Here is a 17,999-nt window from a genome sequence, read left to right as displayed (position 1 = left end):
AGGAAGTAGTCCTTGAATAATAGTAGGAAATGGGTCAAAATGCTTATTCAGCTAAATACCATATTAAAGTTGAACTGGACAGAAAATACAACGGAAGAAAATTAAATAACACACCATAAAATTATGAAACGTAATAAATTGTCCAAAAATAGAATAAATACCATAAAGCATGAAACATAAACTACAAAGCAATAGTAACCCCCCCCAAAAAAAAAGATATGACACAACATACACACATACACACACTGTGATTACACTATGCAATACTAAACTCCACTGTACTCAAACCTCCATAAATCCTGTGAGCTTTGATGGGAAATGAAGCCAAACTGGATGGTTGACATATTTCACCTCCATGTGCCAAAAACCTGCTCCAAACTTTCACTTTAAGAAGGCGCGTCTAGGCTGCAGTGCGTGTGTTTGTGCGCGTGTATATGTGTGTGTGTTCATGTGTGTCATCTTCAGAGTGGCACATGGAGCCCGTAGCTGGAGGTCTTAAGTCCTTCATGGCACGAGAATCCACACGGAGAGTCCAACATCTGAGCCGGGCGGGAGGACGCTGATCCGCGGCGTGTTGCTCCTCCAGGCTGCGGGACTATTTATAACCCCAGACTGTGGCGCGGCGGCGGCGGCGGCACCTATATGCGGCAGCCAAGCTCCAAAGTACGGCGCACGGCGAAGCGGAGGCACGGATTGAAACGGAGAGGAACGGACACGGAGCGAGACATGGAATAGAGACAGAGATAGAGAGACAGAGAAGGAGAGAGACAGAGGGACGCGTCGGGACATGGAGGCACCGCCGCCGGGGACGAGCTGCTGCTACTGCTGCCGATGTGAGCGCACCTTGACCGGGCGGGACTAACCGAGCCGTGCGCCGGGGGGAACGGGGACCGGGACCCAGGACCAGGATCAGGACCTTACTGGGGGTGATGGCTGCATCCAGTAACTCAAGCCTCTCCGGCTCCTCCGTGTCTTCTGGTAAGACACTGACACTCATAATAATCAGAACAATATCTGAAATACTTGATGAACCAAACTTTCCTGCTTCTCACATGTGGACACAGCCAGAGACTCAGCCTTTCATGTGCTGAGGGGTTAGGAGGCTGTGGATGTTATCATGAGTATTGCCAATCATCTCCATAATTGTCGACTTTCCACTCGGTTGGTTTCAAGTATTATTATCTTTGGCCTTAGACTCCAAACCTCAGCAGCAGCAGCAGCAGCAGCAGCAGCAGAGGGGGGATTGTCCTGATACTTTATGATCTGATGATATAACGCAGATTCACACCATATTTCAAATCCCCGCTCCAAACAATGGGGTCCAGTGAAAAGTGATTAGCACCTTTTTTTTTAATTCATTTATAACAAATTCAATTTCAGGCTTCAGTTTCCAGCAAATGGGAAGAGAAAATGAGATTCCAGCTGTTCAAATAGGCTCTGAGAGAAAAAGCCTTTCCACGCTCGCCTCTGTGTTGATAAAGAGCCTGGCTGCTGTTTGCCAGGTTGTAAAGTACAAACTCCACTATCACAGTGCTGCTTGATGAGGAAGCTCCACCAAAAACAAGGTGTGTGTGTGTGTGTGTGTGTGTGTGTGTGTGTGTGAGAGAGAGAGAGAGAGAGAGAGCGAGCGAGCGAGAAAGAGAGACAGTGGGCGTGCAAATGGAAGGGAGAGGCTTTCAATGCCAGGGTGAACACTTCTAAGCGGCTGTTTCTACTAATATATGTGCATCTAGATCTACACAGAGGTATTTCTATCTCCTGATCAGTATTGATTACTGCCTCATACCCTCAGATGGATCACACAGTACACACAGTGTTTGTTCTTCTCCCCTAATTCTCCCTCCATCCCCACCGCCACACAGCCAGCAGTCACATTTCCCAGTGGGAGTGACAGACAGTCGTTCCAAGCTGATATAGCCTGTGGTGGTGACCGCGTGCTTCACAAAACATTATCTCCTGTGTGTGTGTGTGTGTGTGTGTGTGTGTGTGTGTGTGTGTGTGTGTGTGCGCTTCAGAGAGCTGTGGATTTACTGTTTGACCACTGCCGCTCTAAGAGGAAAGTCTTTTCTCTCTGTGGCGTGGAGGGTTGTCATTACCGTTGGGCTCTCAATATAATTATCAGAGGTTACAAGCTGAGCCGCTGCCAGGGTCGGAGTGGTTGTCACAGGGGTATCATTATTTTCATGCAGTGCGTTTTGGCAGTCAGGAGCGACATTTGAATAATCTTGTCTTCCAGGCATACAACTTAAAAAATCCTCAGTAATATTGCTTTCCTCTGTCTGCACACACACACACACACGCGCACACACGCACGCACACACGCACGCACGCACGCACGCACGCACGCACGCACGCACGCACGAACACACACACTCTCCTGTTTGTGTCAGCTATCACTGTTTTGTTCTAAGGTTCTCCTGGGTCTGTGTGAGATCTGAACTTGGCTCTGATGGGCCTGAGTGTCACTGACAGCAGCTGTTTGTGATCTATGGCCGTGGCCACGCTAATCACATTGTGGAAGCAATCATTGGTTTATTTTCTGTATGCCTTGCAAAACACACAAATAAATGGAACAATAGTGTGTGTGCAAGGCCAACCACAGCCTTATTACACAGGTGACAGAGAAACATAATTGATGTTATAATAACTCCAGCAGTGATATAAAAAAAAAAGACGCAAACTGAAAGAGGAGGATTGCAGCATGATTGCAACACGCGTGTTGCAATCTTTCTTTCTCTGGAAAGATAATTTGCGGCCAGTCATCAAGAATCAGGGAGATGCCTACGCATTCTTGGCACGGAGGGGCATGGAAGCACAGCACCGGTACGCCATTCACCAGACGGCTCCAGGAAATAAAGCTTTGAACATAAATTGAGGGATAGAGCATGAAAGTATGCCTGCTGCCCCCGAAGCTTGAAATGACAAGATTGGTCAGGGAGGCAGAATTACAGCCGTGTGTTCCAGTCCTGTCCTGTGCTGCGAGACTCTGACTCTGCTTAGCAAACGCTCCTATACCACAAAAATCCTCCCACTCTTCCTATTTGTTTTCCTCTCCTGTGTTAAGTTCAGTAGGAGTGGATTAGTGACATGTACACACACTGACCTACTGCAGTAATCTGTGGTTCTTGCAGTAGCAGAGAGAGGAAATATCAGATTATACTTCATTTTACCTAAACGTAGCAAACATACAGTTGTCAGGATCTCCAGTTCAGTAACACATACACACACTGACACACTCTAGTTATGGGAAATGTCAAACTTGTCCCTGTAAATCTATGCTGAAACGTTTGTTTTGGAGCGCTGTAACGCACAGATGGTCTCTCTACTGGATCTCTGCTGCATCCCGCCAACATGATGAAGGCGATGGTGATGGAGGGAGTTTGTTGCTGCCCGCGCGTGCTTGTGTGTGTGTAGCTGTGTCTGGTAGTCTCTTAGATATTAACGAGGGAATAAACCTTTTTAGATCAGGAGATAAATGAGGCTGTTTTATGTTTTCAGTCCGTTCAGTTTACTTTGAAATTTAGTGTTGTAACGTTTCAGGTTGGGTCAAGTCAGACTTGGCTCCAGGATGTCTGAGCAAATACACACTATAAACAAAAACGAGGAGGTTTAAAGGTGGAGTGAGTGGATGTGCTGCAGGGTATCGGTGCCAACTCAGTCGCCTTCATCATCTTCATCAGCTGTCATCACCTTGAACCCCCGACAACGTCTGTATTTCCCAAGCCACAGTAAAAGCTGAAAGGATTACAAGAGGAGAGATGCGCACGAGGAGCCCAACACAAACTGACCATCTGTCTGTTCAACCAAGAAGCCCCCCCCGTCCCCCCCGACATCCCCACTCCCCTCACCCTCCTACAGGAAAAAAACCCAGACGCAGGCAGGTTTGCTGAGTTACTTTAGAGCTTCGTCGACTAAAAACGCCAACACCTCATTAAATATCAACCACACGGAAAGATCTGCTCTGGGTCTCAAACTAGTCCCCTGCAAATCAAGCGCACCCAAAGCTGGATGTGGGGTGGGGGGGTGGGGTGGGGTTATACTATTTTCTGTTGCATTACAGTGAATTGTTCAGTCAGTGTGTTTATTTTGATGTGCACAGACTCTGTAGAGAAGATGGGATCTCAAGGGGTTAAAGTCTCGTGCAAGCTCGATCTTTATTCGTCACATATGCAGCAAAGCAAACACCCGCCAGTCATTATTTTATTATTGAACACAACTGTCCGAATGGAGGCGCAATTGATGGCCGCCATCTTCAAGGGGGGAAGAACTCAGAATTTCAAACTGGTCCAGATCCTTAGATACTATGAGGAACTCTCTGCTGCTTTGAAATTCTATTTGATGTGTGTGTGTGTGTGTAAGTGTGTGTAAGTGTGTGTGCCAGTGTTTGCAGTAGACCTCCTCCTCTCCTCCTACGAAGCTGCGGCACAATTCCAGCTCGAGATGTCATTAGTCATTAAAACAAATCGGGATTGAAAAGAGAATATTTGGCAGCGGCCCAGATGAAGTCACATTCTTCAAACGAGCCGCAGTGACATCAATCACTCACACACAGCTTCAGTGTTTGTAAGGACACAATGCGTTTGACCACACATCAGCTAATGGAGGCCCAGAGTCTAATCAATCCACGGGTTTCAGTTACAGTTACGCCCTGAAATCATGTCGCCCGCTGTGTCCGGTGTGTTTGTCACCACTCTACCTTATTATTCAGTATTCCATCATGGGCATACATACACACATCCTGTCGTTGCTTTTGCTGTAACTATGTTTATGGAAGACCTAACAATGCCTCCTGGTCCAGTCCATTCTCTGCACTGATGATACAATGATACACAGCCAGAAAATAGAGCAGGAAACTGTAGACTAGCATGGCAGACGCTTAGACAATATGGCTTTGTGTGTGTGTATGCATGCACGGGTTCACTTCAGGATATCACATCCAGCCAGATAAGCCAGATGCTTTTGTTATCGCTGTGCAATGAAACGACACGGGTCAAGATCTTAATGAAGCACCGTTATACACACACTGGTAAAAATGAAGAATATGTCTCTCTGTGAATCATTTTTCATTCAGCCAGTCGAGTCCTGAGTTGAATGATGAAGAGCCAGTGATAAATGAGATTTGGGTGAAAGCGATGATGCTCTGATTACTCCAAACGTCTGAGATTAATGGAGAATCCTCTGCACTGCTTATGGGTATTCTGGGCGTTGAAGCTGCCTGTGTTGTTACATTCACCGCCACACACACACACACACACACACACACACACACACACACACACACACACACACACACACACACACCCACAGCTCAGTGTGTACTTCAGCATCATGCAGCAAGTCACCAATGAGTCACATCTTTAGGTAAGCCTGTTAAATGATAATGTGTTGATATCAAATCAAAGTTATGTGTAACGTTAAGAGAGGATGAGATTATTACTTGTGGGTTCAATCACACTTTCACATGCTTCAAAGTAATGTAATGATTGTAATTATGTAGCGTATGAAGTGGTAATTATGATAATTATTGCATCATTAGTTGAATTTACTTTACCTTGCTGCCTCGGTGATGTAATGTGTGTTTGTACAGACATTACAAATGCAGTAACAGATTTTGATGTATTTCTTTACTCATTTTGTTGGCTGTTTTGATTAAATATTCATAATTCACAACTTGACACGGGCTCTATTAAAGCATGAATTATGTACGATCTTCATGAATGTAGGAACAGAATCCTCCCATGGGTGAGGAGAGGAAAATTGTATCCAACGCCCTCAAGTTTTGATTGGTGTCTTTCTATTCTAATTTCTCTTACCAATTAAGTTAATTAAAACTTTTCACAAGCTCAGGTGTGTGTGTGCCAACACGGCGGCGTAAGTGAAACCATCGATTGCCCTTGAGTTAGAGGCAAACGGATGTAAAGTGCCTGCGTTGATGCGTCTCGGGAGGCGACGGCGCATTATCACAGCAAAGACAAACAACAGCGACATAACCTTTGTGAAGGGCTCACGCTCGGCCCCCTGGGAGGAGAAGAACACGGCGGGGGGGAGGGGGGAGGGCAGAGTCTATTAACGCCACGCTGAGTTCATAACAGAAACCTGCTTTGTTGTTTGTGTGTTGCAGACCCAGAGGACTACCAGCCGCCCATATGGAAGTCCTACTGTGAGTATAGATACCATCGGATATGCTGAGGAAGACTAAACCCGACCTGACAGCACTTACGTCTCAGCTATTAATAACATACATGCATGCCGTTTTCATACATTTACAAAGGCGACAACTTGACACACACAAACATAAAGCAGCACATTTCAGCCAGCACAATGTCCTCATAACGCCTCATATGTGCCCATTGTTTTGTCATGTGGGAGGATGAAGCATCAGCATGTGCAGTTAGTTTAGCCTCTCCTATATGTAATATTCTAACAGTGCTGTTTTTCCTGAAGCTTCCCCTTTTCTCCCGCCTCCTCCGCTCCTCTGCAGGGGGTATTTTTAGAGCTCATCATGTTGTAGGAACAGAAAAGGCCTCCAGATTTCGCTCGGTTGTTCTTAAGCCGGTCTGACAAACAAAAACTTAAAATACGGCCGTCGTCGGGAGCTTCCTGTCGGTAGAATTGGAGGCGGTGAAGTTGAGCTCAGCCTCATGGGGCCATTGCTTAGATGCACAGCACGTGTGTGTGTCCTCACCTCCAGTTGTTGTGAGGAATACACAGATTTTGTCTTTTATACATACACTGATTTGTGTATCAGGTTACAGGAGCAAATTCTGATTGACAAACTCCCTGATGACAGAAACAGTGTAAACAACAACTGTATACATGTCTTTTCAATACTTAATCAGCATTCGTAATTCTGTGAGGCAGCTGAGTTATTTCTGATGATTTTTCTTAATGGGCCCTTAATGTTAAATGTCTTATTAAGTAGAAGAATATGGAGTTTCATATGGATTTAAATCTTAAAAGTGATCTGACCATGACTCTTGACTATGGAGCTCTTGTGTCCTGGCAGTGGCAGGGTAGTGCACTGTGGCGTAGAAGAGGTTAAACCTTCAGCTGTGTACAGTGGAGACAGACCATTGACTGCTTGGTAGGTGGTGAGCCTAAGAATCGATTCAGCGCTCTATAGGACGCCAACGCAGGGGAGTGTATAGGAGCTTTGCATATCTAATGTAATAGCTGCTGTTTTTACCTCGTTACTGTTTTTACTGAGTCAGGGGCGGCGGTCAGGGAAGAGACGTTAAGTGTGTGGGGTGTGTGTGTGTTTGTGTGTGTACATGGCCTTGTGTACATGACTCAGAAGACGTGTGTGTGTTTCTTTGACAGTGTATCAGCTCCAGCAGGAGGCGCCGAGGCCAAAGAGGATCACCTGTCCTCATGAGGTCAGTGCATCTGTAAATACACACAAAGATGCTGATCACTCTGATTGATTTTTGGTTTTCGATTCGTCGCTGAATAATCTTGTGGTGAAAGATGAGATATGTTCCCCCGATCCATCTCCCTCTGCTTCCCTCCCTTCAAAAAACCTCTAAAATCATAGAGAAGTGAAGATTTCATTTCATCAATTTAGCTTTGGCTCGTCTGGGCCATGTCACGGTTGCCCACGGTAACGCCATAACTGTAAGCGCATCATTCATCTGAGCTGTGGCTTCGCTCCTTTCTATTATCTTTTTTTTTTTAAAGGTCTCACAGCCCGGAGAGAAGTTCTCTCAACCAAGATGAGCTTTGAGCTTTGAAAAGATTCAGTGAGAAACGAACCACGACTCTCTGGCAGGCAGGAGTCGCATCAATCAGCTGTTTGGGGATTGAGTTTGGAGAGATCGCTCTGAAACCCCCCAACAACCACTTAGATGTCATAGATACACGAGTGAAGCACCTCGCCTCTGCAGTATGGCCTAGTTTTCCTTTTTGCTTGCATTATTCAGGATTGATTTTTGGAGGAGATAGAGATAAAGGAACATATAGAAAGATTTGCATATCTTTCTAGTTTTTAGAAATAAAGACGACAAAGACCAAGTGGTTCATCCAAATCAGAAGGGAAACAAAAGTGATCACCTGGTAATTCATTCAAAGATCAAATTGACAAAATGAACATTAGACTCGACAGACATTCCTGCTTTGAACTGATCCGTCATCTCTTCTTCTTTCACTCAGATGTTAATGTTTGGGAGCAGATCAAAGCCGTTCCTCACACTAACCTCCCGAATCATTACAGAGGCTGTTTACGCTCATGTTTGTGTCGTCGGCCATATGCAGCACAAGATGAAAGGGGGTGGGGTGGGGGGTGGGGGGGGGGGGGTGATGTATTTACAGCCGTGTGTGTGTGTGTGTGTGTGTGTGTGTGTGTGTGTGAGAGACCTGTGATGCGGCTGCACCACACACTCCTCTCAGGACTCAGTAACACACCACATATGTATTAATTCCCTGCAGCTGGTCGACAATCATCAGCTATTTTTCTGGCTTCTGCCTCTAATTCGTTCCTACTCAGTCTGTGATTTGCTCCGTGTGGGTTTTGGTAGCTGTGAATAGACAGAGATGGCGGCGCAGATGGAGGTAATCTGTCCTGCGGCTGCCTGGAGCCTTTTTATCTGCTGCACGTGTCCCAAGAACAGTTTGCAGAGGCGTTTAATTGAGATCCTTAAAAAATGTATTTCATGATATTGCCCCGGAACAATCTGTCTTCTCTGGTTTTGCAGATGGAGAACAGGCCCAAATACTACGGCAGAGAGTGAGTGGAACTGAATGATCCTCATCGTTTTATGTGCCTTTTATCCGACATCACTGCGCTTTGATTTGTTATTGCCTGGAATCAGATGTGGTTAGAGGTTTAAGTGGGTGGATGAGTGGATTGTGTGTGTTCTGTGTCCTTGTTAGTGTGTGTTTTCTCAGATAACACACTTCCATTTGTAGCCTGAGTGTAAAACATCCAAAATCCCAATCTGTACATGTTTTTTTTTTTTGCAAATTTAACAAAGTGTAGAGGAGCTTTATGCTGACTCGTCATCTCCTTTGCAGATTCCATGGGATCGTCTCACGGGAGTGTGCAGATGAGCTGCTGGCGAGAGTGGAGGGTGCTTACCTCATCAGAGAGAGCCAGAGACAGCCGGGGACACACACCTTGGCCTTAAGGTATGAGCGGCATCAGCATGCAGCGCAGAAGATGCTCGCTCAGCCTTCACCTCACATATTCTATACCCTCCATCTTAACCGTCTCAACCTTAACCACTCGCCCGTGTCCGTGCGCCTCCGTCTAGATTCGGGCACCAAACCCTCAACTACAGATTGTTTTACGACGGGAAGCACTTTGTGGGCGAGAAGAGGTTCGAGTCCGTCCACGACCTGGTGACGGACGCTCTCATTACGCTCTACATCGAGACCAAGGCTGCGGAGTACATCGCCAAGATGACCACCAACCCCATATACGAGCACCTGGGATACACCTCCCTGCTCAAGGACAAGATGGTGCACAGGCTGAGTCGTGGACGCACAGAGCAACGCAGGGTCACCTTCCAAAAAGAAGAAAGGGTGAGTTTCTATCTGCGGCAATAATGTTTTGAATCCAAACCCGTCTGTTTCATCATAACTGCTAAATAAGATCAACATTGGCCTTATTTCAGTAACAATCCTCTGATCCTGCCTGAGGCCGTTTGTTACAGAGCCCGATCATGAAATTTTGACCTGGAAACAAAATTTGAATCCCAACCCAGCTTTGCGTCTGATGGTGAAACAGACTTGAAGACGTGCCCTTGAGCAACTGATCTAAGTTTGTGCTGAGTAAAGAGCCTCTGCAGGGACACGTTCTCCTTACATGTACATTATCCTCCCTGTAGCCTCTGGGTGTGTTCACTTGTGCCGCGCTTCATTGCCTCTGCTGAAAGGTAATGATGACCGAGGGGACTTTGCTCTCCGCCTGTCGTGCGTTATCACACACACTCATCTCGGCTGAGACAAATTGCCCATTGTAGTCATTTGTTCTCATGAAGTATTGATGGATCGCAGCCTGTCAATGTTTCGCCAGAGACGCACGTGGAGCGTCTGGCCCCTGTCTCAGGGGCGAAGGTGAACAATCCCTCCACTAGGTGTCGCTGTGGACCAGAACGATCCATCCCCCTCCCTACTCCACTGCCTCTTTGGCTGCCTGACGCTGACTTTTAGCTTCACAAATCTCTCGGCTGATAGATACGAATGCAGACGTGTTTTATAAGCCTTTTCTCCCTGAGCCGCATCCTTTATCTCTCTCTCAGCTTAAAGAAAAGGATTTACCGCTTCGGGGAGTGCGCGTCCTCAAAATGTCAGTTGGTAGTTTGTCACTCAGTGGCCATGGCAGCGCTGTCGGCAGGAGCAGCAGTTGATACAGAGTTCCTGTGATAAGTCTGACCACAATCTGGCCATTGTGCTGTTAAACACAAGATATTAAAGCAGGCGTTTGGCGTTTTGGCATCTCGGACTCTTGGAGAAGATTCCTCAGTGGGGACAAATGTAGTCAATCAATCAGTGCTGCTGCCTGTTGACACCAGTAATATTGTGGATGACATTGTATGTAATATTGGACGACACAAATAAACTGGACTTGACTTGACTTGGACTGCGACACAATAAGCTCCCTTTAGATAAGGAAACCAGAACTGCAGCTTCACTCGCTTCATATTCAGACGGCTGACTGTAATAGATGGAGATCTGTGTCGGCGACGGCTCCGATGATGAGAAGCTTTTGAAAAGCGGCTGCCAGACAGATCCGTGTTTCTGCTCTGCTAGATACCGTGAGACCCAAAGCGTCCGAGGCCTCGCCCGATGGCCCCGGCTGCAGCTTTCTCGCTTTTGAACTTCATGTTTGCCAATTACACAGCCACACCCCAAGGCTTTGGGAGGCAACAGTAGCTGCACTGTATCGCCCACATTCGCATGTATTTACTCGGTGTCAGGTTGGTGTGGCTGCGCTGCCATGACTGCGAACGCTTGTGTAATTAAAATGCTCGGGGAAGGCGTGGAGCGGCTACTTGACTCGACCTGTAGATCGCTTCTCCGTCTCTGCTCACAAGTCTCACATTAAGGGCACGTGCTGGAATTCGTACCCCTCCCCTCTCCCTCCCCCCCTCCCACTTCCTCCTCTTCACCCCCAAAGTGCGTCACATTCCTCCAGACGCTCGGTCACAGATGACGATGAGAGTGTCAAGAGTTTGTTGTTTGTTATGCTAATTATTTAGTCTCTCCCTAAAGTTGGGCTGCAAACTATAAAAAATGGCTCCAATGTCCAACTACAGGCATTCACATGTTTTTCCGCTTTATCTTCTGTTGGATGGATCGATTCCTGCACTAATTTCTAGATAATGCGTGACGGGTTCCGATTGTCAGGGCTGTTTTGTTTGGGGATGTGCATCGCTGCGTCCTGCTGTTCTCCCCGTGTCACCCGGTGCTGAAATACGGTGCTGTTTTCCCATGATTCCCAGCTCTCACAACAGCCAGTCCGCTCAGCTGTGCTCTCACAAAGCCTGGCGGGAATAAAAGGGAGCACGGCGCTGAAAAGAGTGCAGGGCTTGTTGTGTTGGCTACCTTTTGTGTCTTTCTCTCCGGGCTCATCTTTAAGAGACAAGAAGCCATCTGCCCGTGGACAAAGCACGGCCATTCTCTCCCTCCTCTCCCTCCTCTCGCTCCTTGCCCTCCCGCGGCTAAAATATGTCACAGTGTGCCGTTCCTCATCTGTCCCTTCTGATTTAGCTGCAGAGTTGGATTCTGTGGTATGTGGAGACGGTTCTTCCATAGGAGGTCAGCAACAATGGCAAACATCCTCACCTGTCCGTCCCGTCTCCCTCCCGTCTCTCCCCCTGGACTACCAGTTGTTAGACAGCAGAGACAAAATAAGTCACTGCCACACAAAAGCCCCAACGTGTTTTTCTTTTTAAATCTGTATTCGTTTGCTTCTGTCTCTAAGCTTACAATCCTCTTATTTTATCTCCGCTCTGCAGCCTCCTCGCCTTTTGGGGCTTTCGCTCTCTTCCACAAGCAAATCCAGCGTCTCCCTGTTCCTCTCTCAGCCTTTCTCTTTGCTGTATGTCATTGAGATGCACAGTTTGTTAGCTGGATAATGTCATTTGTTGAGCTGTGTACTTGTTGTGTGCAACCGAAGCTAATAGGAACTAATTCACCGTGAACGCAGCGAAAGCCCCCGTGAGGCTGCAAACCCACAAATGAGCTTCCTGTGGGACTTGACTAAGATTGATGCGCTGCAGGATTATGACATCACTCAGATTGTTATGGTAGTAATTCCTCCCAATGGCAGGAGACAGTTTGGTTCTGCTGGTGGAGGGGCAACAGTGGCTGTGATTGGCGGGAGTCGTCTGCAGTCTGACCGTCTGTGGCCTCCAGACTGGACGTCCCTGTGTGGCATTCCTCCGGCACGCTGGCATAGCTGGAGGTCAAGGTCTGTTTGAGTTATGAGGACCAGGTTTGGGCTCTGATATTACAAAGAATCTGGGTTTGGCTTTGAGCAGGCGAGTGACCTGTTTAGACGACCCGGAGCTGACCGAGGACTGATGGATGCTGTGTGTCCTCTGCAGTTAAGTGGAGTGGAGTGTGTCCGCAAGGCAGCGTGCTAATGGGAGTGTGTTCTGTGTTATAAAGAGGGCGGCCACACACACTATTGATCCTGCTTTTGAGAGCTGATGAGCTGTGTGAAGCCATCCTGACAGCACCCACCTCCCTCACTCTCAACCTCTGGCCCCTCCCCATCAGAGACCCTGCTCTCTCTCTCTCTCTCTCTCTCTCTCTCTCTCTCTCTCTCCCTCCTCCTCTTTCTGGGTGTGTGAAAGGGGGCCATTGTGTGAGGCACACTCCTGCCCTCAGGCCGCCCACTCCTGGTCGCCGCTCCTGTTGCTCCTGTTGCTCAGTGCTGCTGCTGGACTGGACTCGATGCAGAGCCGCCCCTGTGCTGGCTGTCATCAGTCGCCCTCCAGGGTCAGAGGGGAGCTGAGTGTGTGTGTCTGCTGCCTCTGCGCCGAGCTGCTGCCCACAACATTTCCCTGCTCAGCATCAGCGCAGAATCTCACCTCCTCATTTCATCCCCGGAGGAGATGGAGAGTCTGTGGGACCCGAACCAGGCGATGATGGACACTGAGGAGAACGTCGGAGGAGCAGAGCTGATGGCCCACAAGGCGAAAAGACAGCCGTGGAAGCGTCAAGAGCTGCTGGCTTTGGCTCTGGGAGTCAAATTAGGAAGCAAGGGAACGTTTTTGTGGAAGCCCATTAAACTGTTGGCCTCCTGTCCACAGATCTCCTCCCCTCTGGTGCGACAGAGCACTTTGAAGGACAGTCCAGAGAAGCAGTGCTCCTACGAGAAGCTCCACAACTTCAAGGTGAGGAGCTTTATATGATCTAACTCAAAGCATGTGGAGGAGAGCGTGTGATGGCTTTAAGTTTACCCTCAAGAAGTTAAAACTATTGACCACAGAATCATCTGAGACATTTGTTTAAGAGAGATGCAATACTGGAACATTTCTCGGTCAAATCACGAGTTTAGAAGATGTGGGCATGCAGTTTGTCTCCTCACAGAGCACAGTGTGTTTTCTTCATTGCATACAGCTGACAGCCATATGCGCGTTGAGGGTAACTAATGGATACACTACACCACAAGCCATTAACAGCAGGAGACGTCGATTAGTATTGATCTCCAAGCTGTTGGGCCTTGTTTTCTTTTTATACTGCTGACTGTGTTAGAAAATAAAAAAAGTTGGGCGTGTGTGCAATCTGTCGCCAGTGACATGAAGCAGAACAATGAGGAGAGCAGAACAGGGTTATTCTTTACATTAACAAAGAGGAGACGACACAGGGACTCTTTGCCCCTGGGCTGCTCTACTCTCTCGCGATTGTATCTTTGGTTTCAGACGACGTGCCGGTTGTAAAGGCCTGCAGCTTCTCCTCTGTTTCCCTTTGAGAGCCAACAATACACGTCCACTCACCACCTGCTGCACCCATCCATCCACCATCACCTATTGAATATGTCCGAATACACCTGTGTGTGTGTGTGTGTGTGTGCGTGTGTGTGTGTGTGTGTGTGTATGTGTGTGTGTGTGTGTGTGTGTGTGCGTGTGTGCGTGTGTGCCTCCAGCTTATCTGTGTTTACGTGTGTGTGTACATCTGTTATTGTGTCCTGCCCCCTGTGCTCGTCTGCGTGTATCCGATTGCCCAGCAGCAGATGCCAGGCACATCATAGTAAATCCTTTAATCTGCCTTGTATGTACAAATACCCTCATCTGGCGCAGGGGGTCCCCGTCCTCCGCAGCCGGGGGTCAGAGGGCTAATCTTCATCAAACCCATCGTCAGGTTGCTCTCCTCGCTGGGCTGAAGTGTGTTTGTTTGTTCCCTGACTCTGCTCTTCTCGTGGCAGGTTCATACTTTCCGAGGGCCGCACTGGTGCGAGTACTGTGCCAACTTCATGTGGGGTCTCATCGCCCAGGGGGTCCACTGCTCAGGTAAACGTCCTCCACAGCCGGAAAAATGCTCCACACACGTGACCAATCCGCAGACATGGATTACGTAAATAACCTGCAGTGTGTGTGTGTGTTATCGCTCTCAATGTCCTGTCATGGGTAATTATGTTGGGTAATCCGCTCAGAGCTGCTTTATGGTAATTAGAAGTTTCTGTTTTCTGTTTATTTTAGGGATATTTCAAAAAGTTAGTGACAGATTTCATTAAAACTTTATGTGTAGGTTGGACACGATCCATAGAGGAATCCATTATATTTCCATACTGGTCCGCCTTTGAGTTTTGAACTATTACAGAATCAATATTCCTCTTCCCAGGGTTCCTTTGGTCTATCTGCATATATGGGCCACACCCCATTTGCAACTAAATAGATTTTCTGCCATTTTGTATCTCGTCCTACAATTTTGCGTCCAGGAGTACAAAATGTTCTATAAAGGACGTCTTTATCCTGAGAGCCTTCTAGTTAATTCATTTCTGTTACATTTCCAAAATAAAAGCCCCAGTCTGTTGTTCAGTTATGGAAATTCCCTGTGAAGCAAACAAATTCCAGAAATCACAACTAAAATGTTTCTTCACTCTCATTACCTCAAGTCACTTGCAGTCACAGTTAAATCAGAGTTAACCTAGAATGTTACACGCTGGATCTGCTCGGAGCAGCAGAGCCATGTGATGCAGCACGCTGAGCATCTTCATGTCAAAACTGTTAGCATGTTTCTCTGCTCATAAACATTCCCTATTCCCATAAACACAATGATGAAATGTGGGTCAGACACTGGTCAGATGTAATTGTTGGCTAAAAATAGCAACATAACTGATTGTGTTATAGTTCATTCGTCACAAGATTCCCTGATTACAAAGAGCATACACACACTGAGGCTGTGCTGCTGCTCCGACCACACTGAGGGTTTGTTGGAAAGGAATTCACCATGTAGACGAGCCCACGGCAAACTCTGCTGTCATCAGACAGCTCATGTGCTATGGGAACCAGGAGAGACGTCTTTGTCCTCCCTCCCTCTCTCTCCCTCCCTCTCCCTCTCCCCCCCATCAGCACACAAACATTCATGTGGCTCAGGCAGTAAAAATGTCCGATGGTGTGATGAATGATTTCAGCCTCGTTTACAAAGTTTAACTCTTCGGAAAACCTTTGCTCCTTGTAGAAAAGAAGCCCTGCGCTCTCACCAGCTGTCCAGACTCTTCAATGGGGCTTAAAAAGCACCACCGAAACACGCCCGCCCACACACACACACACACACACACAGCCCTGTTCGTTATCTACCTTAGGGCGCACTGCAGCGAGGCCAGGCAGTCAGGCTAAGCAGCAGCTGCGCCGTCTTGACTGTACGTTTTTTATCAGCGACTCTTGGAAACCTTTACAAACTGTTTGCCTGCAGCTTTTTCGGTTTGAGGTCAAGCTCTCTCTCTCACTCTCGCTCTGTCTGTTTATCTCTCTCGCCCTCTGCAGACTGTGGGCTGAATGTACACAAGCAGTGCTCCAAACTGGTCCCCAGCGACTGCCAGCCGGATCTGCGCAGGATAAAGAAAGTCTTCAGCTGTGACCTCACCACACTCGTCAAAGCTCACAACACCCCACGGCCCATGGTGGTGGACATGTGCATCCGGGAAATAGAGTTAAGAGGTAAAGAAACGCAAGATTACTCCTGCGCTGGTTTTTTTGAGAGCGAGGTAGGAGAATATGCAGATGGTAAAGGAATGTTCCCTCTTTCCCTCTGACAGGCTTGAAGTCTGAGGGTTTGTACAGAGTGTCGGGCTTCTCAGAGCACATCGAGGACGTCAGGCTTTCCTTTGATCGAGGTTCGTTCAAGTTCTCTTCCTTTGCCTCTGGAGTCTGAGTCTCTGGTGTTTAACTTTCACGGGTTCAGAAGTTTAGAGTTAAAAGGAGCAGATATCAACTGAAACCTCCATCTGCTCTGTTGTGCATTGTTTGTTATGTTTTGTTTTGAATCAACAGATGGGGAAAAGGCTGACATCAGTGCCAGCACCTATGCAGACATCAACATCATCGCCGGTGCTTTGAAGCTGTACTTAAGAGACCTTCCCATTCCAGTCATTACTTTCCACTTGTACACCAGATTTATTCAAGCTGCAAGTAAGAGCTCCTCCACTCAGCCTGGTGTTACTCGGGTTACTTACTTGGTAATACTGCAGTTTTCTGACTCTAATTGTATTTGTCGACATCACGTAGAAAATCCAAATGCTGAATCCAGACTGGAGGCCATCCACGAGAGTTTGCTGCAGCTCCCCCCCGCGCACCATGAGACGCTGCGTTACCTGATGGCTCACCTCAAGAGGTCAGGACACACACTGGATAGACGCATTTAGCACAAACACAACAATACAATTCCACACTGAGATCTCTGTTTGTAACCTCTCAGTCTCTTCTTCTTCTTCTTCTCCTCCGCTCGTCTTTTACAGAGTGACCTCGTGTGAAAAAGACAATTTAATGAACGCTGAGAATCTGGGGATCGTGTTTGGTCCGACGCTCATGCAGCCGCCGGAGCAGAACGCCTTGACGACGCTGAATGACATGAGGCAGCAGAAACTGGTGGTGCAGCTCATGATCGAGCACGAGGATGTCTTATTCTAAAAGGACAAACAAGCAATGGACAATTATTTATTCTGTCAGCGGGGGACATTCACACCGCCTCCCGATTCTAATGACGTTTTAAGAATCTGGGATCAAACCGAACTGGACGAAGCATCTTTCTGGCATGACAGTTTTAGTTGAAGTCAGTTTAGTGTCGATGTTACTGTCTTGTTTCTAAACTCAGCCAAGATTTTACAAAAAGCATCCACCATTCAACAGAGCTGTTCCCTATTGTTGTTTTGTATTCTGTCACTACCTGGTGTAGTCACGACTTACAGAGCAGCAGCAGACGCGTGAGCTCATTCACTTTCATTGCTGATTCTTTCATCGTCGATGCAGTCAGATCAGATGAGAGACGAGACAGCTGGACGCTCATCAAGCACTTTTTTTGGCAACAAGTGTAAAGGATTATTTTGTAAAGATGTTTTTATTTTCACGTTTTTCCTCATGTCCCTCCGTCACAGTAATACCACAATAATATATTTTGTTTTGCGAATTAACGGATTTATGCATCACCATGTTCAGTTTCAGTGAATTCAGCGGCAGATTAAACATCTCAGCTCATTTGAATTCAAGTCACTATGTAGCTTCTGCTTCAGATGAGCAGAGCTGCAGCGCACACGTGTTGGTTTACACTTCACACATGTCCAAATGTATGATGACATCTGGGCCCTACATGTTTTTTTCCTCTCCCTTCTCGCCTGTAACATTGCTCGGTGCAGCGGCGGTCGCTAATTGACTTCATCACTCCAGAGTGGATGATGGTCACACTGTAGCAGCTGCACCAAGTGTGTTTCCCCCCTTGCCGTCTGTTTCATGTGATGAAGTGAATCCTTTCTACAAATCCATGTATTTTTGTGATGGTTGCAATTGAAAAATGTAATTTATGAAATGTTTAATAAAGGATGTAAAAGCCTATTT

At 47.2% G+C, this 17,999-nt stretch overlaps 1 protein-coding gene across 1 annotated transcript; it reads left to right on the top strand.

Annotated features, from left to right (window-relative positions):
* Window positions 1–394: 394 nt before the first annotated feature.
* On the top strand, window positions 395–17,988 carry chn2 (chimerin 2). The gene is made up of 13 exons (XM_076160807.1): window positions 395–978; window positions 6,122–6,160; window positions 7,321–7,376; window positions 8,691–8,722; window positions 9,010–9,123; window positions 9,249–9,519; window positions 13,260–13,343; window positions 14,375–14,459; window positions 15,936–16,109; window positions 16,208–16,285; window positions 16,443–16,580; window positions 16,677–16,782; window positions 16,907–17,988. The coding sequence occupies exons 1-13, from the start codon at window positions 930–932 to the stop codon at window positions 17,076–17,078; spliced, it is 1,398 nt and encodes a 465-aa protein (XP_076016922.1). The 5' UTR covers window positions 395–929; the 3' UTR covers window positions 17,079–17,988.
* The last annotated feature ends 11 nt before the right edge of the window (window positions 17,989–17,999 follow it).

Source organism: Genypterus blacodes, unplaced genomic scaffold (assembly GCF_046128005.1).
Source record: "Genypterus blacodes isolate CSIRO-AG114 ecotype Tasmania unplaced genomic scaffold, CSIRO-AGI_Gbla_v1 ptg000107l_1, whole genome shotgun sequence".
In the NCBI taxonomy this organism is placed as follows: Eukaryota; Metazoa; Chordata; class Actinopteri; order Ophidiiformes; family Ophidiidae; genus Genypterus; species Genypterus blacodes.
This window is presented reverse-complemented; position numbering and strand designations above follow the sequence as displayed.

Coding starts and splice junctions, on each gene's coding strand:
- chn2 (XM_076160807.1), top strand. CDS start 930: ATGGCTGCATCCAGTAACTCAAGCCTCTCCGGCTCCTCCGTGTCTTCT. Junction 6,161..7,320: donor GCCCATATGGAAGTCCTACT/GTGAGTATAGAT, acceptor TTTCTTTGACAG/TGTATCAGCTCCAGCAGGAG. Junction 9,124..9,248: donor ACACACACCTTGGCCTTAAG/GTATGAGCGGCA, acceptor GCCTCCGTCTAG/ATTCGGGCACCAAACCCTCA.